The 25,341-nt window shown below is 42.5% G+C and overlaps 1 protein-coding gene across 1 annotated transcript in view; it reads right to left on the bottom strand.

Moving 5' to 3' along the window:
* The window catches only part of DOCK1 (dedicator of cytokinesis 1), a 412,678-nt gene that overhangs the window by 285,943 nt on the left and 101,394 nt on the right, over window positions 1-25,341 (bottom strand). Inside the window, exons 13-20 of the mRNA XM_073685060.1 lie at window positions 23,387-23,512; window positions 20,277-20,401; window positions 17,122-17,220; window positions 12,716-12,788; window positions 11,228-11,331; window positions 9,821-10,004; window positions 4,429-4,526; window positions 3,363-3,452 (exon numbers count right to left, since the gene is read on the bottom strand). Coding sequence (XP_073541161.1) covers window positions 3,363-3,452; window positions 4,429-4,526; window positions 9,821-10,004; window positions 11,228-11,331; window positions 12,716-12,788; window positions 17,122-17,220; window positions 20,277-20,401; window positions 23,387-23,512 — 899 coding nt within the window. The remainder of the gene's footprint in view (window positions 1-3,362; window positions 3,453-4,428; window positions 4,527-9,820; window positions 10,005-11,227; window positions 11,332-12,715; window positions 12,789-17,121; window positions 17,221-20,276; window positions 20,402-23,386; window positions 23,513-25,341) is intronic.

Here is a 25,341-nt window from a genome sequence, read left to right as displayed (position 1 = left end):
TGGTTAAAGAGGTTGTCCACTAGTTTTACAACAATGCCTGATCAGCCAGGGTCTGACACCCAGCAACCCCCGCTGATCAGCTGTGCTGCTGGCTGGAAGTACTCACTAGCTGAGCTGCTCTGTCTTGATTAATATAATATATATATATATATTTTATTATATTATATTAATCAAGACAGAGCAGCTCAGCAAGTGAGTACTATATAATATATTATATATATATATATATATATATAGTACTCACTTGCTGAGCTGCTCAGTCTTCATTAATATAATATAAATATATATATATATATATATATATATATATATATATATATATATATATATATATATATATATATATATATATATATATATATATACATATATATATATACATACATACATATATACATATAGCAACCGCCCCTTAACCCCTTAGTGACCGGACCAATTTTTTGAAATCTGACCAGTGCCACTTTATATGGTAACAACTCTGGAACGCTTCAACATATCCCATTGATTTTGAGACTATTTTTTTGTGACACATGATATTTTTATAAATAAACGCAAATTATAAAATATCAGAAATTTGACAAAAATGTTTTAAAAATTGCAATTTTCAAACTTTGAATGACTATCCCTTTAATCCCAATAGTCAGACCACACAAAAACATTAATAACATTTCCCTCATGTCTGCTTTACATCAGCACCATTTGTAAAGTGTTGTTTTATTTTGTTAGCATTTTAGAAGGTTTAAAAATGTAGCAGTCATTTTTCATTTTTCCAAGGAAATTTACAAAAAAATTATTTTTATAGGGACCTGTTCAGTTTTGAAGTGACTTTGGGGGTCCTATATGTTGGAAACCACCCAAAAGCCATACCATTTTAAAAACCGCACCCCTCAACGTATTTAAAATTGCTTTCAGGTAGTTCATTAACCCTTCTGGTTCTTTTCAGGAAGTAATGGAAAGTGGCATGACAAGAATGAAAACGTTTCTTTCTACCACCTAAATTTTGATAACTTTTGAACAGGCCGCTATATCAGACTCTAATGCCGTTATTTGGCCATTACCTGCCATGGCAAACATCAGGATCACACGATGAAGATCTCAGGGTGCGGATGAGGTTAAAGAGGGAGCCCCCACACTCTGTTAACTATTTCGATTCTGTAGTCACTATCGACAGCAGAATCTAAGGGGTTAAACGTCCATGGTCGGGGCCAACACTGATTGTAGCTGATGCAGCAAGTTGTCAGCTATAGTGTTACAAGTGACAGCTACAGGATTGTCACCTGTCGGGGAACGCTAGTCTCTTATATCACAGGTCAGTAAAAAGACGTCTAGTGGTCACTAAGGGGTTAAAGAGGTTGTCCACTACTTTTACATTGAAGACTTCTCTTTAGGATAGGTCATCAATGTCTGATCGGACAGGGTTCGACAACCGGCAACAGATCGTATTATGATACATAGCTTTTTTCAGCAATTTAGGGGACTTAAAGAAGTTGTCCACTAATTGGATAACCCTTGTTCATGCCCCTCGCTTGTCCCCCATAAAATAGTAAAGCCTATACTTCCCTCCGTGCTGGCACCGTTCCCGGGGCTCCAGTGCTGTTGTTGTGACACGTGACGTCGGTGCCCAATCAGCGCTGGCGTCACTGTCCCCACCTCCTGTCGAATTGAACATGAAGAGGAAGTCAGATCAGCGGCAGCCCGGACTTCCTCTTCAGGTTACATTCGTACACAGACGGGGGACAGTGACGCCAGCGTTGATTTGGTGCCTGACTCATGTGTCACAACAACAGCACGGCAGCCCCGGGAGTGTCGACACCGCGGGAACTGCGCCAACACAGGAGGTGACTTTAGGCTTTATTATTTTCTAGGGGCTAAACATTTTGATTAAGAAGGGGTTGTCCAAGTAGTGGACAAACCCTTTAAAGGGGTTTTGTGAAAATTAAAAGTTACTTAATGATCACAGGATTAAAAGTTGTTTATCAATCTCTGGAGGTCCGACTGCTGAGACCTCCAGTGATCCAGAGGACAGGGCTCTGCAGAGTCCCGACTGAATGGAATGGACAAAAAGCACACGCACCTCCGATCTATTTATTGTCTATGGGGCTAATGCAAAAAGCTAAGCATGGTACTTTGCCATCGCCTACAGCCCCATAGACAATAATGGAGTGGTGTGTGTGCTTGCTCAACCTTCCCGCATTCAGATAGGGCTCTGCAGAACCGAGCTCTGAGGAGCCCTGGAGGTTCATGTGGTCGCACCACCAATGATCAGTAAGTTGTCTCTTATTTTACGCTTAGGGTATAATTTCTAGTCTTGGGAAAATCCCTTGTCTAGATTTGTTAGACAAGTCCAATCCATGGGGGTCGCTGAGTTCTTAAGGATCCTGAGAGAGGGGTGTGAAGTCCCAGAAGTCACTTCATACTTGGCCGTTTCCATATCATCCGCTTACTTTAATAGAACAAGACGGTACACTTCAGCACCAGAAGCAAACACATCTACACTCAACATTGAAATTGCAACACCAAGAAGGAAAATTTGGCGAATTATGAAAATCACAGATAGATCTGTTAACTCTATGCAAATGATAAAAAAAAAAATGGACTGCATTATCTCAACATGACAACGACAGATCACATGTTGCTAGTTCTATGAGCAGCCTGTGTGGCCTAAACGGGCTCCCATGGCCTGCAACATCTCCGGACTTGTCTCCCATCAAGCACATCTGGGACATCATTGGTTGGCAATTAACAAAAGAGCTGCCAGCAGCGGATCTTGATGATTTGAACAAGTGCATTCAGCGACAGAACCTTCCTCAGACGACCATTAATAACCTCACTGATAGCAGCCGAAGCTGTAAGTGCAGGGATTTCTGCGTGTGGCGCTCAAACTCAATACTGAATAAATCAAGAGGTCTTGAAATTTTGTTTCCATCTTTTCATTTGCATATTATTAACATGTCTACCCATCCTGTGATTTCCATCATTCCACAACTTCCTTTTTGGTGCTGCAATTTCAATGTTTAGGAGTGTATGTTTGCAGGATCAGTAGTGTCAAAGGGTAATTCTGATTATAACATTGCATGAAAAAAAATATATTATTTTAACTATTCTCATGTGTGTTAAAAAGGCACCAAAGCGCGGCTGCATTGTATACTCTCTCTACTCTCCCATTGCTTTGTATAATCTGTACAGGATTCCGGTTTTAACCCGTGTTATCATTATTATTTATAATATGCTTTCGCTCGCTACGTTGCAAACATAAAACAGATTGCGGATCTGTTCAAGAAGACAAATGAAGACAACAGCTTTCCAGCAGCGAACACATACTCCGGTCTTTGTCGTCCTTTGTTTCCTTTGATATAACTTACCAAGGCATCAAAGACTAATATATCAAACGTCTCGCTCTCAGAGTTTTCCATTATGATGTTAAACAACGCGTCCAAAGTGTCCTGCAAGAACTAGAAATGCAAAAGTTTGGGTCAAAAAAAAATCCATAGAAGAGTTTTCTAGACATACAACCTCCATATAAATTCACTTTAGAATGGTTGCTCAATTTTGCGAAAAAAATAAAGTCCCTGAAAATTGTGAGGCTTTCTAACACTGGTCGTCATGATTGTAAGTTCTAAAAAAAAAACGTGAATTTACATGCAGACAAAGTGGTAAACTGCCCCCGGAAGAAGCGTGGCGAAACGGCGTCGTCGGGGTGGAGCTACATCGACCTGCAGGCTTTCTAACATTGGTTATCATGACTGTAAGTATGACTTTGTTCAGGTATAGGCCTATTCAGGTAAAATGCATTTTTATTTGCAAACCCACCCCCACCATTATTAAAGCATATGGAAACACTGAACAGCATATCAGTGCAGTTTTCAGAAGGGCCATGCCCAGATACATGAATCGAGCCACCTTTTACGTAGAGTCAGATTGTATTTGGTGAGTTTTAACTGGAGACAATTTGCATATTTAATTTCCCAGAGGAGCGTGCATGGTTTATAAGTCTCCTCACACTGACATGCTAGGCTTTGCTTGTCACTCTCCACAAGGAGAAACGTTACCCCTTAGACCTCAGTCCAGAGAGCCTCTCACCTAGCCAAATCAGATCTCATACTTTGCACTGATGAGGGGGCAACACCACGAAACACCAGGTCTGCAAATTGAGATTTTGGTTTGGCTTTTATCCCAAGTCATATTGCAAGGCTTGTTAGAGAGTGGATATTGACTTTTAGGATTGCTGCTTCCAATAGGTAACACTAGAGTTCTAATCCTCTTCCTCTCTAAAGAGGCAATTTGCATAGTTAATTTCCCAGAGGAACATGCATAGCTTTTAAGTCTCCTCACTCTGACATGCCAGGCTTGGCTTGTCCCTCTCCACAAAAGGAAAAGAGTTACCCCTTAGACTCCTACCTTCAAATAAGAATTAGATTGACAATTTACCTTAACGACTTCGCCTCCATCGACAATCATTAACTGCTGTAAATTCTGCTGTAGTAGGTTTGTGTTCGAGCGCCATTTCAAGAGCCCCAGCAAATCAACTAAAAAGGGAAAAGATGATCATCGGATTGTAATAAGAATATAAAGGCTGGGCCAGAATAACAAAGTAGCAAGAATAACAGTGTCCACAAGCAGCTACAAGGGCGCATTTGTAAAATGGAGCTGTAGAGAAATGTACAGGTTGATACAAAGATGTGGCGAGGAGGGCACCACAAATATATGTTCCAAGCACTTATCCATTATGCTGCATACTTGGATGAAACCCGGAAAACGGAAACTAAAGACAAACTCTGTCTAAATATTCTATGGTCATCACAGAGTGGAAGGAGGTGGGGGGGTGGTCTCTTTATGAAGACCCTCCAGTAATATCCAGAAAAGAAAGCCATATCAAATACCGGCTCTTGCTCTGGAGGACCCTTTATTATTAGGAGGAAACGTATAGTATTCATATGTTTACTAGGAGTTAAAGTTAATTTAAAGGAAACATGTTCTAAAAAAAAAACGTGAATTTAAATGCAGACAGAGAGGTAAACTGCCCCCAGAAGAAGCATGGCGAAACTGCATCATCGGAGTGGAGCTACAACAACATGCAGGCTTTCTAACACTGGTTGTCATGATTGTAAGTATGACTTTATCTGACACTATATGACTACATTGAATACATGCTAAACTGAATCAGTCATAGTCCTTTGGCCCCCCTCAAAACAATCAGCTATAGGTAGCAATACCACAAATGAGATATATTCTCAAACTGACACTCACACTTTAGCCTTGGCTCTGGATTATATATATTTTTAAAAACTCAAAAGTTTAAATTATCCCCTTTTTGCTGTATTAAAAATAAAACAATTAAAAAAATACGCATATTTGGTATTTCATAAAAGTCAGATCTATCAAAATAGAATATAAATTAATCTGATCGGTAAACGGTGCAACAAGAAAAGTAATCGAAACGCCAGAATTGTATTTCAATAAAAAAAAAATCAGCTCAGGATGCAAAAAATTAGCGTATCCATTTATTTGTATATTTATGAATCTATTTATTACTCCCATGTCTGTGTATGGAATGTGTATTTTCATTTGAGGTATTCCCTGTTTATCCCAATTTTTACTTTCATTTTAATGTAGGTGGCGCTATAGAGTTAAAGTCCTCACCATCTCTGAAGAGGCAATTTAAATACTAAATAAAAATACGTATTTTAAATAATTTAAGCATATGTCTCTTCCTGACCTGTAATCGCCTTCTCAGTTAGTGTTTGGATAATATATTGTTGAAGTGTTATGCACTTTCATTGCTATTGGGCCAGAAGTGGAAAATGATATTAGTAGGAAACTTATGGTATTCATATGCTTACAAGAAGTTAAAGTCAACTTAAAAGGAAACCGGTTATAAAAAAACAAAAACAATAATTTACCTGCAGGCAGAGTGGTAAACACAGTTTAAATATGTGCAAATGTCTAACAGGAAGTACGGCTGCAGGGAAAAAAAATTAAGTTATATCCTCCCTGCAGCCGCTTGCTTCCAGACACCGAGGTGGAGGCTGTTCTATGTGCTGCAATCACTCACCCTGCTCCTCAATGGACATCCAGCTCCATAGTTTGTGTGCAGAATCAGATGTCAATCAAGGAACAGGGAAGGTATTACAGTGCAATCACTGTGCAGTAAGCACCGACTGTTCACAGCCTCCAGGTGACTGGAAGTGAGTAACTGCAGGGTGAATAAAACTTCTTTTTCTCCCTGCAGCCGCACTTCAAGTTAGACTGCCACATATGTAAAAAGGTATTAACCTACAGATGACCACAAAGGCGGCCAGCAAAGACAGTTTTTTGGGGGTTTTTTTGCTGACAAGTTCTCTTTTAAGCCCCCGTCTCACATAGCGAGATCGCTGCTGAGTCACGGTTTTGGTGACGCAACAGCGACCTCACCAGTGATGTCGCTATGTGTGACACTTTGCAGCGATCAGGCCCCTGCTGTGAGGTCGCTGATCGCTGCAAAATGTCCTGGACCATTTTTTGGTCTTTGCCCTCCCGCTGGTCAGCACACATCGCTGTGTGTGACCAGCGGGAGCAGCGATCAGGCTGGTAACCATGATAAACAGCGCGTTACTAGGGGCACACGCGCACCTAGTAACCCGCTGTTTATCATGGTTACCACTCTGCTACGGTGAGCGGTAACCTCCCGCTCACCGTAGCAGAATGGTAACCATGATAAACAGCGGGTTACTAGGTGTGCGTGTGCCCCTAGTAACGCGCTGTTTATCATGGTTACCAGCCGGCTCCTGCTTCAGCAGGCTGGTAATCAGGAGCAGGACATCGTGGAAAGATTCTTTCCACGATGTCGCTGCTCCCCTGATCGTTGGTGAGCCTGACTGCTTGACAGCTCACCGGCGACCACATAGCGACGCAGCAACGATCCCTGACAGGTCGTATCATTGTCGGGATCGCTGTAGCGTCGCTATGTGTGACGGGGCCTTAAAGGGATTGCAGATAACAAATTATCACCTACAGTGCTGCTCACCATTATTAGCACCCCTTCATTTTTTTTCATAGACTGTACAATATCTTCAGAAATAAATGGAAATATACCAAATTTATATTCTCAGGATTTTTTTAATTAGTGATCCTAAGTAATACAGCAAAACATTGTTTTTCAACTTTCATGTTGCAATTTCAAAGAAGAAACAGAATATGTTGCAATGAAGGCTCCCCTAATTAATACTCGGTTGCAGACCCTTTGGCATTGCTGACAGCCTCCACACATTTCTTGTAGCCATCTATAAGCTTCTTGCACTTCTCAGCTGGAATTTTCTCCCACTCTTCCTTTGCAGTTTGTTCAAGCTCTTGAATGTTTGCAGGGTTCTTTTGCCCAATGGCAGATTTCAGCACTCCAAAGATTTTCAATAGGATTGAGGTCAGGACTTCTTGCTGGCCATTTAAAAAAAAACAACTATTTTTTACTTTTCAACCATTCCTGTGTACTTTTGGATGTGTGCTTTGGGTCATTGTCTTGCTGGAGGACCCATGATTTTCGACTCAAACCAAGTTTTTTGTTTCATCTGTCCATTGAACATTTTCCCAGTATTGTGGTTTGTCAAGGTACTCTTTGGCAAAGATCAGTCATTCCTTTTTATGTCTTTTCAGCAATGGATTCTTCCTTGGCCTTTGCCCATAAAGCTCTGCTTGGCTTAGTGTGGTGCGTATGGTACTTGTTGAAACCATGACCCCATACTGTTCCAGGTTGGCCTTCAGGTCTATGGATGTTTGACGTAGTGTTTTTTCCACCATTCGCACCAACCTTCGAAGAAATCTCTTGTCAATTTTCCTCTTTCCTCCACGTCCAGGGAGGTTCTTGACTGTTCCATGCTTGACAAACTTCTTAACAACATTGCGCACTGTTGAAACTGGGATACCAAGGTCTTTGGAGATGGGCTTATACCCTTTGGAAGTCTGATGTTTGCTAATATTAGCAGTTCCGATGTCCTCAGACAGCTCCTTTGTCTTCACTATTGTGACAAAGGAACAGGGCTTATCATGTGGCTTTTTAAAACATTGAAGTCATCATTCATTAGCTAATTCATGTCACATGGGCACCGACAATTAATCAGAGGTGAATCTTTTGTGATTTACCACTGGAGAGCCAAAATGGGTTTCCATACAAAATTAATGTAAAGGGTGCCAATACTGTGCCAGTGTCACAGCAAGCTTTAGGCTTTACTATTTTTCCCTCCCATTGTTTTTTGTTTTAAATTATTGTTTATCATTTGCTCTTTAGTATTTAACACAAGTGCTCTATACAAAAAAAACAGTTTCACTTGATTAATTTTTTTCAGGAGATATTCCACATTATATACTTAAAGCGAACCTGTCAGCAGGATTTTGCAAAGTAAACTACATACACTGTCAGGTTAGCGCTGTTACACTGATTAATATAATACCTTGGTTGATGAAATCCGTCCTGTGGTTCTTGTGTAATCTTTACTTTCAGTTTGGAGATAATATGCTCGTGCTCCGGGGCGGCCTGGTGCTCTGCTTACATAGTCATCTATATGTGCTTATGACTGGTCACTATGCCTTCAGTGACCTGCCTCCTATTTTACATAGTATATGCATTATTTGGGGTTAGAAAAAAAAAATGACATCAAGCAAAATGGCGGCGGTGCTGGAGCAAAAAAAAAATGTCTGCGGCGCGTTTGTAGTTTCATCTATCAGCAAGTGATGCTCTCAATCTATGCAAGCCCCGCCCACTGGTTGGTGGCGCCTGCGCAGATTGAGAGCATCGCTTGCTGATAGATACTATTGCGCATGTGCCACAGCCACTTTACTGGAGCAAAAAAAAAATCTGGATCCAGGAAAATGGCCCCGGCGCGTGCGCAGTTGCATCTATCGGCAAGCGATGCTCTTAATCTGTGCAAGGCCTGCCCCGAAGCACCAGAATCTCATTATCTCCAAACTGCAAATAAAGATTAAACAAGAACCACAGGATGGATTTCATCAACCCAGGTATCATTTTAATCAGTGTAACGGCGCCCACCTGACAGTGTATGTAGTTTATTTAGCACAATCCTGCTGACAGGTGAGCTTTGAACTTCTTTGGTGCCAATAACGATAATCAGAACTGTATGTCCAGGATAGGTGATAAATAATCAATGGATTAGAGGGTACAGAGTTCCCTTTCCAAATGGGAGCGATGATTAAGCACGAGTAAGAAGGGTATATTCACACACAGTGTTTTTACTGCATTTTTTAATGCAGCGTATTTGGTGCAAAGAATATGCAGCATTTCACAGCACCAGCATAAATAATGAGATTTCCGAAATATCATGCAGACGCTGTGTTTTAGGATTTTTTTTGGCATGTGCAGTATTTTAAGCCCTGGTACATTTTTGCCAAGATGCAGCATGTCAATTCTTTCAGCGTTTTTGCAGTGCTTTTTTACCCATTCAAATGAATGTGGGCTAAAAACAAAAACGTATATGAAAAATTGCAATTAAAATAAGGGTGCTGTATGTACAGGTGCAAAAAAAAAAAAAAAAAAACGCTGCAAAAAAGCAACCTGTGAACATACCCAAAGACTTATTTATTTAGAGTCTAGAGAACTGATGAAGAAAGCCAAGTACAACGCACGCCTATCTCCATAAGACCCATAGACTATGATTAGATGTGCAGTGCCCATTGCTTGACCGCTGCTCCATTCAAACAGAAGATTCGATATCCCCATTCTCGTGAATAGTGGTGACACTAACTACCTATCCTAAACTGCGATCCTGGTACAGCCGCTGTTACGGCACATGGAATATACCACCATCTTTAAAAATCCTATTGGCTAGAATCTTACCATTCTGTGTGAGTTTAGTGGAGCAGACAAGAGTGGATATTTGGAAAGAGTCTTTGCTAATGGTACAGCTCCCCAGATTCTGCATGCTCTTCCCCGTCGCCGAGTGACCTTTCTCTTCTAATTCGATCTTCGTTGCAGGAAGGCCAAGGTAGGTCGCTGCGTCTTCAAGTTTCTTCGCCTCTGCCTTTTCATGCAAATAAATAAAAAAGAAATTAAGGTCCCCACAATGAATATCCGCTCAGTCAACTCTAAATAAATAGTCGGGAGCAGCGGGAAACGTCTAATTACAATGTAGTCACTGGAACGCCGTGTACTTACCGGGAGAACACAGATTCTCTCAGCGCACACAAATACTATAGTCACAGCTACGCTCAGCCGTCGTACCTCTGCCACCATGAATAAAGTGGTTAATTACAACAGTAAATTAATCCAGGACTTGTGATTCATGAATCTGTGCTACCAATCACCGGCATCCAATTAAATGGTAAAATAATGCACCATTTATTCTCGGATACACGTACGGCGATTAATGCCGGTGTAACTCACAGATCTATTTTCTTTAATATTAGCTATATTTATTGCGTAATCGGATCATTTATTAAAGTAATAATGCTAGCGATATATTACCAGACGTATATTCGAAGAGAATATGGAAAACTCCTAATAACAATCAGACGACACGGGGTTCCTTCAGGAAAGATCATAATAGGTCTTTATGCTACACTTCTAGTTTCAAGGATATTCCCTTCTGAGAGTAAATATGGCGATGGACCAAAGGAAAAAAAATATTTAAAGTCAAGGAGGATGTCCACTACTTAAGATATTGATGACCTATCCTTAGGACTGGTCATCAATATCAGACAGGTGGATGTCACCACCACAGCCGGCTTTCTTCAGCTCCGTGAACAGTGTATGGAGCTGAAAGATCCAAGCTCTGTACACCGTGTAGTACTGCGTCTCAGTCCCTATTCTACAGTCTCTGGGTATCACTGCAGACTGCAGAATAAGTTAACTGTGAATCTACCAGTGAGCTCATTTTGACAGCGGCGGGGTGTAGCCTTCATCTCTCTGCTTCTAAGCTCTCTTCTATGTGGATTCATGACCACATCAAAGTTCAAAATCAGCTTCGATCACATGATCTGCTGAGAAAGACCACCAAGTAAAGGCACTGGAAAGATGGGGGATGGGAGTAAAGTAGTAACACTTAGTTACTTTATCCAAACTATCTGCTAAATTTTAAAAAGTCTTGAAAATCCCCTTTTTTGGAGTTCTGATAAGATGCAAACTATGAAAAAAAGGTCACACTTGCATTACACATACCACTACAAAGAAAAGGTCAGTATGTCCACCTGAGGGTCTGGATCCACCAACAACCATCACTGAGTGTAAACCCCATTGTTGTGTTACCTTGTAAACTATCAGGTCATGTTCTCCATCTCTTAGTGTTGTTCCGTCGTATCTCATAAGTTTGACGAATGCCACGGCGAAAACCTTCTCAGACTTATCTTTGGCTATGGAAGGAAGAGAACAGTACAACTAAAAGCGCAATAAGTAAATACATGCAAGATGACTGCACACAAAACATTACAAGGATGGTCCAGGACTTACATATTTATTTAAGAACCTTTACTTAGTAAATTCCAATAGTTTAGTCCTGGAAGGTAATGACTATAGAATTAAACTGGCTGCAGTCTTCCTACACTGACAGAAACCTGTTCTAGAATATTAATTGTACAGGGGCCTGTGCAGTAGGGAGCTCCAAAAACTGCTTTCATGTATAGGAAAACGTGCTCACAGTGGATATTCTGATCAGATACTGAAAATACCAGGATTGACGAGATAAGAGGCTGCTCACACTGCAGTCCACCCCATCTGATCTAATAATGGAAATATCAGGAGTGCTGAGGTAAATAGAGGCTGCTCACACTACTGTCCACCCCGTCTATCTGATCAAATACTAGAGATACCAGAAGTAGTGAGGTAAGAAGAGGCTGTACACACTGCTGTCCACCGATCTGATCTAATACTGCAGATACCATGGGTGCTGAGGTAAGAAGAGGCAGCTCACACTGCTGTCCTCTGTCTATCTGATCTAATACTGGATATATCAGGAGTGATGAAATAAGAAGAGGCTGCTCACACTGCTGTCCACCCATCTGATCCAATACTGCAGATACCAGAGGTGCTGAGGTAAGAAGAGGCTGCTCACACTGTTGTCCCCCTGTATCTGTACCTGATCAAATACAATAGATACCAGGAGTGCTGAGGTAAGAAAATTCTGCACATACTGCTGTCCACCCTGTCAATCTGATCGAATACTAGAGATACCAGGGGTGGTGTGGTAAGAAGAGGCTGCTCACACTGCTGTCCACCCTGTACACTTGATCTAATACTAAAGATACCAGGAGTGTCAAGGTAAGAAGAAGCAGCTCACACTGCTGTTCACCCAGCATATCTGATCTAATACCGGAGATATCAGGGGAGATGAGTAAGAAGAGGCTGCTCACACTGCTGTCCACCCATCTGATCTAGTACTGCAGATACTAGGGCTGCTACGGTAAGAAGATGCCAGTCACACTGCTATGCACCCTGTCATTCAGCCATTTTAATTCTATAATGATTACATGTGTTGAGAAAAAGATTGTGATTTGCTAATTAAATGTATTAAGGAAATTATTTTTTAATAATGACATTTCCTTAAGGTATTTGTTTTCTATCACTGGAGAACCCCTCTAAGCAATTCACCAGTACATGTTAGAAAGACTTAAAGGTGTACAGTAATAATAATAATCATTAAATGTAGTAATAGGAATGACAGAAGTGTAAGGATTGAGCCACACATGTCCTAAATCATTACAAATCATTAAGATACAAGAACTCGTATCAGCTACTTACACTCCTGGGAAGATCTGTGGCGGAAAGTGAATCTTAAGTGGCTCCGATTCACATCTTCAATGGGGATGGCGACCTTTAATAAAAACGTAAGATGTGAAGCAAAGTCTCAAGAACAACATCAATACACATATTAAGAAATCTCCGGCTTCTGAACCTCAGAGGAGATTAACAAGAAAAATGGGATTTATTCAGCGACATCCAAGAAGGGGGAGCTTTCCGCAACGCTCTGCTACCATCAGAATAGTATGGATTGAGGTTTAGGAGTAAGACTTCTTTTTTTTCCATAGGGAAAACCCATATCAGATGGGGGAAGAAAAGCTAGAGAACTTTTGGTGTAATATGTTAACGCTGATAGTGGTGTCATACAATTAAAGGGACACGACACCTAAAGGCAAACTGGGTGATAAAAAGGGCGGTTTTGCTTTAATTCTTGACAGTAAGAATGAAGAGAAAGACAGTCTTGAAATAGAATATTTTTTTTTACCACTTAAGACAATATGACCATATTGAAATATTTTCTATTTCTCGAATCATTTATTTATTTGCGGATCATTGGAGAGGCCATCTTGCCTGAGGTGCTGTTAAAGAGCATTTAGAGAAATGTTTTATAGCAGCCACATGGACTTAGAAAACAATGAACTGGAGATAATCAACTTCTAATAGGGAGTGTTGTGGGCATGCTCTATGACATGTACATCGTTCATTGAGCAAAGAGGCGGAGGAAGTGACCCAACACCCCCTATTGAGAATGGTGAATCGGGTAAATTTACTGTGTACAGAGGTGATAGCAGTCATTGTGATCCAGACTGTGATGATAAGTGCCCACGATGCAGAAATGGTGCTGATTTTTTCTGCATCTGCCTGGCAGGAAAAACGCATGCGGATTGTACATGCGTTTTTCCTGCCATGTAGAAGAGTTTGTCAAGCGTTTTTGCATGGGGGTTGTCAAGCGCTTTTCCAAGAGATTTTAGCATCACTTGGAAAAGTGCTTGACAACTTGGTCACACTATATAAATCCATGCAACAGGAATGGATTTATATACTGTGACCAAGTTAATAGTTAAAAAAAGAATAAAAAAGGTAAAAATAAAAAACATTATACTCACCTTCTGATGGCCCCCGGTCTTCTCTCCGGTGCATCCGGTGTCTTGGGCGGCTCGCGGTGGTGTAAAAGGACCTTCTATGATGTAATTTAGTCATGTGATAGGTCACGCGACCGTCGACGTCAGCGGTCGCTTGACCTGTCACGTGACTAAATGACGTCATAGAAGGTCATTTTACACCATCGCGAGCCACCGGGGAGCCAGGACGCATCGTTATGGAGACCGGGGGCCATCAGAAGGTAAGTATAATGTATATTTTTTATTTTAAATTTTTTTTTTTTAACAGGTACTATGGTACCCGGGTCTGGATGAGAGTCTCCTCTTCTCCAGAACCGGGTACCATTCGCACATTGAATCGATTAACCCTTTCGCCGAGTATGCTCGGGCCAAGGTCCGAGTATTTATAGCTGCTCGGTGATGTGTTTGAATCGCTCCCGTGTGCATGATTTGCAACTGTTTGACAGTTTTAATACATGGGAGGAATGTCTATTTCTTACACATTCCTCACATGTAATCAAGCTGTCAAACAGTTGCAAATCATGCACACGGGAGCGATTCAAACACATCACCGAGCAGCTATAAATACTCGGAACTCGGCCCGAGCATACTCGGAGAAAGGGTTAACAGAACATACCCGCTCAACACTGCGTTTCCGCAAAAATAATGGACATGCTGCGGATTTTTCCGCAATGATAATCCGCAACGGAAATTTCCGCAGCATGTGCACATGCGGATTATCATTGGGGATCATGGGGCACATATTACCAAGCATTTTTCAAGTGTTTTCGCTGCCGAGAGGCGACGTCTCCAAACCAGGAAGCGACTGCCAAGAGGCGACGTCTCCAAACCAGGAAGCGACTGCCAAGAGGCGACGTCTCCAAACCAGGAAGCGACTGCCAAGAGGCGACGTCTACAAACCAGGAAGCGACTGCCAAGAGGCGACGTCTCCAAACCAGGAAGCGACTGCCAAGAGGCGACGTCTCCAAACCAGGAAGCGACTGCCAAGAGGCGACGTCTCCAAACCAGGAAGCGACTGCCAAGAGGCGACGTCTCCAAACCAGGAAGCGACTGCCAAGAGGCGACGTCTCCAAACCAGGAAGCGACTGCCAAGAGGCGACGTCTCCAAACCAGGAAGCGACTGCCAAGAGGCGACGTCTCCAAACCAGGAAGCGACTGCCAAGAGGCGACGTCTCCAAACCAGGAAGCGACTGCCAAGAGGCGACGTCTCCAAACCAGGAAGCGACTGCCAAGAGGCGACGTCTCCAAACCAGGAAGCGACGGCCAAGAGGCGACGTCTCCAAACCAGGAAGCGACGGCCAAGAGACGACGTCTCCAAACCAGGAAGCGACGGCCAAGAGGCGACGTCTCCAAACCAGGAAGCGACGGCCAAGAGGCGACGTCTCCAAACCAGGAAGCGACTGCCAAGAGGCGACGTCTCCAAACCAGGAAGCGACTGCCAAGAGGCGACGTCTCCAAACCAGGAAGCGACTGCCAAGAGGCGACGTCTCCAAACCAGGAAGCGACTGCCAAGAGGCGACGTCTCCAAACCAGGAAGCGACTGCCAAGAGGCGACGTCTCCAAACCAGGAAGCGACTGCCAAGAGGCGACGTCTCCAAACCAGGAAGCGACTGCCAAGAGGCGACGTCTCCAAACCAGGAAGCGACTGCCAAGAGGCGACGTCTCCAAACCAGGAAGCGACTGCCAAGAGGCGACGTCTCCAAACCAGGAAGCGACTGCCAAGAGGCGACGTCTCCAAACCAGGAAGCGACTGCCAAGAGGCGACGTCTACAAACCAGGAAGCGACTGCCAAGAGGCGACGTCTACAAACCAGGAAGCGACTGCCAAGAGGCGACGTCTACAAACCAGGAAGCGACTGCCAAGAGGCGACGTCTACAAACCAGGAAGCGACTGCCAAGAGGCGACGTCTACAAACCAGGAAGCGACTGCCAAGAGGCGACGTCTACAAACCAGGAAGCGACTGCCAAGAGGCGACGTCTCCAAACCAGGAAGCGACTGCCAAGAGGCGACGTCTACAAACCAGGAAGCGACTGCCAAGAGGCGACGTCTACAAACCAGGAAGCGACTGCCAAGAGGCGACGTCTACAAACCAGGAAGCGACTGCCAAGAGGCGACGTCTACAAACCAGGAAGCGACTGCCAAGAGGCGACGTCTACAAACCAGGAAGCGACTGCCAAGAGGCGACGTCTACAAACCAGGAAGCGACTGCCAAGAGGCGACGTCTACAAACCAGGAAGCGACTGCCAAGAGGCGACATCTACAAACCAGGAAGCGACTGCCAAGAGGCGACGTCTACAAACCAGGAAGCGACTGCCAAGAGGCGACGTCTACAAACCAGGAAGCGACTGCCAAGAGGCGACGTCTACAAACCAGGAAGTGACTGCCAAGAGGCGACGTCTACAAACCAGGAAGTGCAGGAAGTGTCTGCCGAGAGGCGACGTCTACAGAACAGGAAGTGTCAGCCTATTTTGAGGCTCAGTGCCCAAAGTTAAAACTACAAGTTTTCAAGATTTATAATACAGATTGGGACAGGGAAAATTAGAAACCAATAACCAAAAATTCTTTGGAAAAAAAAAAACACGTTTATCATAAGAAACTCAATAGTTCTTTTCAAATAACAAATTTCTTTCAGACTACAGGACAGCGATTACATCCCTAGTGTCAATGACAAACTAGTGTGTGTGAAGATTTCTGCTGCAGCAAGCTGCCTCTTAGCCACAGATAATGTATCCCAAAGCGGAGCACAATGCCACAGGGAGAAAACAAAAAAAGAAGATTCTTAAAGCAGGTATAGGTGATAAGAAAAAAGTCTGTTTTCTTCTCTGTCCATGGGTTGTGTGTGGTGTCTGGATGAGGATAAGCTGCAAGAGCAGACATAGCCTGTGGACAAAGGTGGTCCCATTTTTTATATCTATTGGGGCAAATGTATTAATCTTGACCAATTCTTAAGGCAAATTTTGGAGCATGTTGTTGCTTTTTTCAGTCTTGCCCTCACTTTTACTCTAAGCCAGACCCCAATTCCTTCAAAGCCGCTCCGTTTGTGGAATGTGCCGCAAAGGTGTCTGAAACGCAAAGTAAACAGGTCGAAAAATGGCTCCATGTTGTGCCAAAATAAGCCGGAGTCTAGTAAATCTGCCCCTCACAACGAATGCCTCCTGAATTATAGACTTGTCAGGGTGTGTAAAAGTTTCCAATCATAATCACCATTCTATGCATTTCTGAACAAAAAGCACATTGAAAACATTTTTATTATTATTGTATATATTATTTTACTGCAGGATTTACCTTCACAGTCTCAAACCACCGGGGCTGCTTCACTTGATAGTAGATCACGGACTTATACTCTGACATAGGTTCGTCTCCAGCTCCCTGGTAAATCACGTTCTTAAAGCGAAATCGAGAAAAGACAAAAACAAATAAATGTAGGTGTTCACAGCTTCTGAGCGGAGGCGATAGCCCCATAATTCAGCACCAGAAGATGTACAGTGGAGTTTGTTAATAAAGTGTAAAGAGAAGAGTTTTTAACTTGTGATGGAATGTTCTAATCAAATCGGAATATGCTGCACAATAAGCGGAAATTAATAAAGGAAAAGAACCATAAATTATACTGTATACAGTCTACGCAACTAGGACTATGATATCAACACATTGGAGCACCATTACTGAAAGGGCTACTAACAGAATTGAAAGTCTTCTCCGGTATAGGATAGGCAATAATTTACTGATTGTTGAAGGTCTGACCGCTGGGACCGCAGTTTTCGAAGAACTCACCTCATCTCGAATTTAGCAGAAGTGAGCATGCTCAAATTCGCTCAATTCATTGTCTATAGGGCTGCTGGAGAAAGCAGAGTAAATCGCTTGGCTATTTACAGCGGTCCCAAAGTAGACAAATGGAGCAGAGGTCAAGCATGTGCACTTCAATTTAAAGAGGTCGTCCACTACTTTTACATTGATGATCATCAATATCTGATTGGCCAGGGTCCGAAACCCCTGCAGATCAGCTGATATCGGCGGCCGCCGGCAGGAAGTACTCACTTGCTGAGCTGCTCCGCCAACCTGTAGTGGTCAGGGCTTGGTACTGCACATCCGCTTCCTATTCAAATCAATAGAAGGCAGATGTGTAGTATCCTGCGGCGGCCACTACAAAGTAGACGGAGCAGCTCGGCAAGCGAGTACTTCCTACCGGTGGCCTCCGACACAGACACCGATAACAGCTGTTAGGCGGGGGGCGTCGGACCCCAGCCGATCAGACATTGATGACCTATCCTTAGGATAAGTCATCAATGTAAAAGTAGTGGACAACCTCTTTATTTCAAAGTGGTGCTTTGTAGACCTGCATTCTCAGGATCGCTGGGAGCGATGGTTGATTGACCCCTGACACTCGTTCCTGCCCATGGAGAACCAACATCCAGATGGCTCTGAGTTCCAGTATATTGTGGGAAGGAGAAATGAATGACCCAGAAAAATTAGAGGAGTAGTGAGCCACTATAAAAAAAAAAAAAAGCCTGCTTGACAGACCACTGACACAATCTAAGGAAAAGAAAGACTTGTTCCTTCCGGAAGAAAGGAGAGGCTATTGAAAGGTCAGGTGTGGAACCAAGCAAAGGGTATTGGAGCAGGAAATATTTGAGAATTACAATTCTGGCATTCTCTTGCCTTCTGGTAGGAAAACTTTTGCACTTTTAAAGGCATGTGATATGAACAGCAAAAAGAAGGAATCTCTGGTGAGGAGGCAAGATGGGAATGTGTAGGTTGGCATCCTGAATGTCCACGGAGGACAGAATCTTGCCGGGTTCTATTGATTTTACGACTTTATGGAGAGACTCCATCCTAAAGTAATAAAGCCATATGCGTTTGTTGAGACATTTCAGAATAGGGCAGACCGAACAAGCTTTCTTTGGAATCAGAAACAAAAACAAAGTATGAATAAAAAGCTGTGAAAATGGGCAGGGAGGGTCTGAAAATTCGACAGGCAGGAATGATGGAGAACTCAAGTATCTGGAGGAGATAAACTCTCTCACCAAGACTGCAACGACCACATGGAGCAACATGATCTGGAAAAGGAAAACACAATGTCCCACCCACAAGAAGATTTCTGTTGGGGGCACCCTATTACACAGAAGAGAATTTGGTATTTCTAGATTTGGAGGCGGTCCACCCTAACTGGTTGCGGGGATGCCAGGAACATGCAGAATTAAAAGATGGTACCAAAGACTGAACAGAAGGCCTCACCAGCTGCCTCAAAGGCAGACTTAGCAATAGATGTGCACACCAGTTGGGTCAATCAAGGACACGGTGTCTTCGACAGGTAAGGTGGCGGATTTGGAGAAACAAGACACCACAGGGATTTTACTTAAAGGAAAAGCGCACTTAGACAGGAGACCTGCTGGAGAAAAAAAAACTTTTGAAAATGTCCATCCAGATGCTTCCATTCTCTGGTTAAAACTTTGTCAAACACTGTGCGGTTGCTGAAGTGTTTGAAAAGGCACTTCCCTCTCTTATAGGAGACATCCTCTGGAGGACGGGTAGACTTTGTATCCTTCACCTATAAGTAACTTATGCCTCCTAGACAAGGCTGTTCACCATGTCTCTCATCCTAGTGGAATGATCCAAAATCTGTGCCTGCCTCCTACTGACACCAAACTACACCTGGTTAGATCAGGGGCAGAAGGTGTAGCTTGCATGGGAAGAGAACAGACAACTTTTGTTGTTCTTAGTTTCAGCATTCTGGTGGCAGCAGCCAACACCCATCGATCCTGTTTTTTTTTTTGCAAAAGGTATTTCCCGTGCATCACTCTGTAGACCGTGCAGCCTTGGTACAACTCTCCATGAGGTATCGGCAACACAGGCCTTTATCAAGCCATAAATGCACACATCTTATTTGTATGGCTTGATAAAGGCTCTGAGTGGTGAAAAAGTTTCGTGGAAGTTTTTTTGTGTAAATCAGTGATTATCAGGAGATCGTCTGGTGACTTGATTGCTGGATTCACCCATGGTTCCTGTGTCTCCCAATTAAGCAACTTAGAAATACCTGGTGCCTCCATTTAATTTCTCAGATTACCAGTCCTGTCTTCACATCTATTAAATGGCCTTCCTCTTCTCAGACTACTCTAGTACACAGTGAGCCGGGCTTATTTGAGGAACTACCCTGCTCTCAGTTGGTCCATTCGAGGGCATGGTGATATTAACTCACAAGATCAAACCACAGTATGCATAAAGACATCTGAGAAGCTGGCACTAGTTTTACAAAAACTGTGCTGGAAACATTGAGGAGGGAGGGCCCACATTTTGTATTTATTGTGGATATTTTATTGTCAACTTTAGTGTCACTTTAATTACACAAGTCCTTTAAAATCAAATGGCTCCCCAAAAAAAAACCTCACTGACAGCAATGTCTATACCCCAAGTTTGTGTGGACAAGCCAGGTGAAGAACAATTACCTCCAGCCGTTTCCCATCCTCATCAAATACAGACATGGTGACTTCCACATTCTTGGCCGTAGTTTTGTTGCCTCTATCGTAGTCACCCTGAAACATCGTAACATAGATATCGTTGCGAACATCACCTGGTGGGGAAAAAAAAGGGTAAAAAATGCCACTACCAGTCATGGTTATTGCAGAAGGTAACCCAGAACATAATTATCCAACATAAGGATACATTATCATTATCAGATCGGTAGGGATCCAAAACTGGCCCCCTTCCCCAACTCAATCAGCTTTTAGCATGTCTTCCAGAAGCTGGAATTAAACAGTGTAAGAAGCAGAAAAAACATTATGTAGTAGCCTTTCTCTAGTACTGCAGCTCTGCTCTCATCCGTTTCAATGGGAACTAATCAGCAGTATCAGAGAACGGCCACTACCAAACTGGCCCCCTTACCCAACTCAATCAGCTCTGAACACGTCCTGCAGCAACCCTGTACATTGTGTAGTTGCGGTTCTCCGTTACTGGAGCTCATCTTACATTCATTTCAATGAGAACTGATCTGCAGTATCAGAGAACGACCACTACACAGTTCAGGGGCCTGTAGTGTTCCGCTTCGTGTACCTTTTACTTCCGGCCACCATCAGATGTGGGAAGAGCTGATAGGTGGAGGTGCTGGGTGTGCTACCAATCCGAAGGAGAGGTCATCAATAATTTGGAATTGGACAACCTCTATAAATGCATCAGCAGAATAAAATGCAAAGAGCAATCCTAGACTATAGGTGCACGTGTCTTGACGTTATGAGCTATAAGCAATATTTCTGAAGTTTTATCAAGATGTGATGTAGGAGTTCTGAAGGCCACGTATAAGGGAAGGCTTTTCTCCGTATCTTTAAATTTTCCCTTTAAGTATAGCAAAAAAAAAAAAAAAGCCTCCAGTTATAACTCCAAAAACCTTGCTCGAGTTGAATGTAACAGCCAGGATGTTCTACTGCGGTGGCGATGCTCATGCATAATTAATAAAAGAACATCGCTGTGCTTTCATGGCTTATAAAACTAGCAAGAAGAAATCCAGGCCAACACAATGCACTCCGCCACTTCTAGGCTATGATGTCTTGTAAAAAAAAGGAAGCGAATCGCGGCGGCCATCAAGGGGTAAATGTTACAGTTAAAGATAGATCACGCCACACTTTCCATCCGGCACATATCAGAAATAGTCGTAGATATATTAAAAGGGAATTCTCAATCAGGTGGATCTGAAAGTAATATCTGTATGGAGGGAATTCTATCAAAACGGTAATGCAAGGTGCGAGCTAAAAGACACCAAGAAGAATTGATAACAAGAAGAAATAAAAAAGTTTCTTCCATCAAAACTTTAATGAAAGAATGCCTTTCCCCCCTCATTTTTGTTTACCCCTTTATTACTTTCTTTTCCTCCATTCTTGCATCAGTCGCCTCCTCCTGTTGTGGTTTATTGGGACGAATGTTTCCCTTAATTTGTTTCCCAAAAGCAATTTCTTTTCAGAAGCAGGTGATGCGGACTCTTGCAAGAAAACAGCCCGCTACAATTGAACATGCCAAAGTAGCAAAACCAGAATTAAAAAGTGGCAACTTTTAGAAAAGCAGCAGCAAATGCTCTAAAAATAAGGAAGAACGGCACATGCCCACGGAGGTCACTGATTGGCTGTGGCAGTCACATGGTGGTATGGGATTTAATCACCAGCTGGGGGCCGGTGGAGCATGTGTGCTGGATCACCTGGGAGGGTGAATAGGCAATCTTTTTTCATTCCAGAGCATTTGATCCTTCTTTTACTTAGCCAGAAGTCAAAAAACCCTTTCATGGACCAGGTAGAATACACTTGTAGCCAGGAAAAGCCTCGTCTCAAGGGTAAGCAGGATAAGTAAGCTTAAAAGGGTTGTTCACATTTGTGAACTATTTTATTTCTTTTTACTTAAATGCTTCCAATTGGGGCTAAAAATCATTTTTGTAATTGGGTTTCATTAATAATTTTGCACAGTTTGCCGCCTATAGCCTCTCTATTACATCGTCTTTGTGGTTGAACCTGTTAACTCATTCTGCAGCCATTAAAAACACAGTTTAATAAGGCGGCTATTAAGAGGCAACTGGTGCAAAATATTTAATTAAACCCAATTGCCAAAACGATTTTTAGCCCCAATTGCATGCATTTAAATAAGAAAAAAATGTCCCAAAATGTGTACATATAAGCCAAATGTTGTGGCAGAGAGCAGCACTTCTACTCCATGTAAAAAAATTTGTCTCAGTATTACAGCGTTTTCTATGTATAAGAAGACGCCAACCTTCGTAAAATCGCACCTATTCCCACGTGGTCTCATTGCAGCTTGGTTCAGACTCTGTGGTTACTTGTATTGCTTGATTTGATTGTGTCCTTAAAGCGGACCAGAATCCACAAAATAAGCTGCATAAATCTTTAAACGTACATTAGATCTGATGAGACTGGTGTACTTACTATGAAAATTCATGTCCGTTATATAACTTTGATAAAAGATTATGCAATCTCCGCCCACCTAGCTGGATTGACCGCTCCTCAGAGTACCCCCACTTCGCTGAGGTCTCACACTGCTTAGTACAAGCTGCGGCTGTATGTCAGGCTGGATGAACGGGCGGAGGCTGAAAATACTTGGATTTATAAAAATGTTCATCAAAATATCAGGAATATGCAACTTGTTCTGACATGGATTATTCAAAGTAAATACACAAGCCTCATCAGGTCTAAAGAATTATTTAATAATGTATACAGTTTTTTATTGTGAAATCAGTAGACAGATTCTCTTTAATACACTTGCTCATAGCAAAAACCATGACGTTTTATGATGTGTGAATGGAGCTTTATGGATATTTTAGCGCTCAACACAACTAGGATGCACCAAAATCCACTCTGGGATGGTCCATTATACCCCCCACCTGTTGCTTTATAGTCAATGGTTGACCATCCTAGCTTTGAAAAAAAAAAAAATGTGATATTACAATCATTATTTCTTTTCAAGAAAACCCCTTTGTTGTCTTGCTTTAATTGCTACAACATGAAATTAGCGGCATTGAATCTCGCTGCCCTTTCCCATTAACCCAAGTAATTGCCGTACTGCGCACCTGGCATGATAATCTCAGGGAATCCCATTTTTCGTGCCACGGCGGTGGATCTATCCACGAGATGAGGAAATTCCTTTCGGATCTGATGAATGTCACCAGGCAGCAGCTTCATTGTTACCCACAGACCTGCGGGGAGAGCCAGAAAGGGTTACACGTCCTTGGGCACCACCGTAACGCCTCAGTAGATGTATCTAGCAGACAGCTCGTGTTGATCCTATACAATTCAACCTCATTAGGGGGTATGACTTAATGACATCTCTCTCATCAATGGTTACCCATTCTTCACGTCCAAGACTTGAATCCGAAGATTTACATTAGTCTACGGCACTGAGATATGGATCTACGCTCAGCCTTGGCTGCTCTGAGTAGCCTTTCTTGGTGGGGAAACAGAAATAAGTATCTATAGTTTGCACCACTCCTCCTGATCCAAATGCTGTCGCATCCACTTCTTGCCATCCTACAAAACACTTAGAAGCTGTGAGGAGCCACTTAGAGACCTTACTGGTGGATACATGATCCACAGACCATAGGCTGGTGATGAAGAGGATAAAAGGCCATAAAGAACATTTCCTTTGTTGCTATAATACAATTAAAGGGAATTTAAACTGGATTTTTTAAATTTAAACTTTAGTTCCTCCTCCAATTGCTGCTGCTCCACTGATTCTAGAACAGTTTTTCTTTTTCCTCTGTGCCCCTCCATTCCAAAGTTATAACCCCCGGTAATAAGAATGCAAATTCTCCTTTCAAGTACCTGGGCGTATACCATAGAACTCATCTTTGGGCGTGGCCGTGTTTTGATTTGCCAGCGTTAGAAGAGAAAAAGTAAAATGCCCACAGAGAAGTTGATTGTACCCGTAAAATAAAGATTCAAATTTTTCCCTTCAAAGAGGAACAGAAGAAAAAGAAAAAGTTCTAGAATCAGTGGAGAAGTGGCAATTGAATAAAGCACTAAATAAATCTAGTGAAAGGTCCTCTTTAAATACATATATTTGCAATAAAAAAATGGTGGGATTCCATTAAAGGGTTATTCTCATCTGAAACATACATGAGAAAAGCCTCAAGATACTCCATAAATGTCTAAGAGGTGCAGGTCCACACACTATTGTGAATGGTGGATCTGTGTTATCTACTGTATATACCGTAGAAGTGTTTTATGTCATTTTAATCCTGTCTGTGATAAGGAGACTGATGCAAAGTGTAAAAAAAAAAAAAAACACAATTGTAAGAAGAGTATTTTTTTTTAATATACATAACAATATAACATTTTAAGAACATATAAAAAAAAGTTTTAAAAAACACATTTAAAAACACACAAACCTGGTTTAAACAGGAATCTGTCAACTTGGAAATCACTATTTACCTGCAGATATAAGGTTAATCTGCAGGTAAATAGCGTTACAATGCCGCCCGGACACCTTACTGAAAAGAAACGAGGCCACCAGCAGAAAATTAACTTATATACTACAGGGAGCTGTGGGCTTGAAGTCAAGGGGACGTACACGGAGCAGCTACAGCCACCACTGACAATACTGTGGCGAGTTATCAGTCACATAACCACCAGTATGCAGTTTGTATACCTGCAGTCACCTGCCTTCTAGTCTCTCAATAGAAGAGAATAGGCACTATACTGTGAGCTGCGGATGCAGGCGAGCCCCGGCACGGAGTGACAGCCTGCTCTGAAGCAAGCTGTCAATCAAAGTGTCAGGTCGCGCTTACAGCAGTCAGGCCGCGCTTACAGCAGTCGCTCACAGTATAGTGACCAATGCTGCGAGTAGCAAAAGTAGCCGCTCATGTATGCCCTCTTGCCTGAAAGAAGGCGGCTCCAGGGTGGAAATAAGTTACTTTTTTCCCAGGAGCAGCCTTTTCAGTAAAGCAGCCGGGCAGCATTGTAACGCTATTTAAATGCAAATTAAACCTATATCTGCAGGTAAATAGCATTTTCAAAGGTGATAGGT

Source organism: Phyllobates terribilis, unplaced genomic scaffold, assembly GCF_046119375.1.
Source record: "Phyllobates terribilis strain yellow unplaced genomic scaffold, ASM4611937v1 Scaffold_5__5_contigs__length_657084704, whole genome shotgun sequence".
Taxonomy (NCBI): Eukaryota; Metazoa; Chordata; class Amphibia; order Anura; family Dendrobatidae; genus Phyllobates; species Phyllobates terribilis.
Note: the sequence above shows the minus strand (reverse complement) of the source record. Positions and strands in the feature narration are given on the sequence as shown.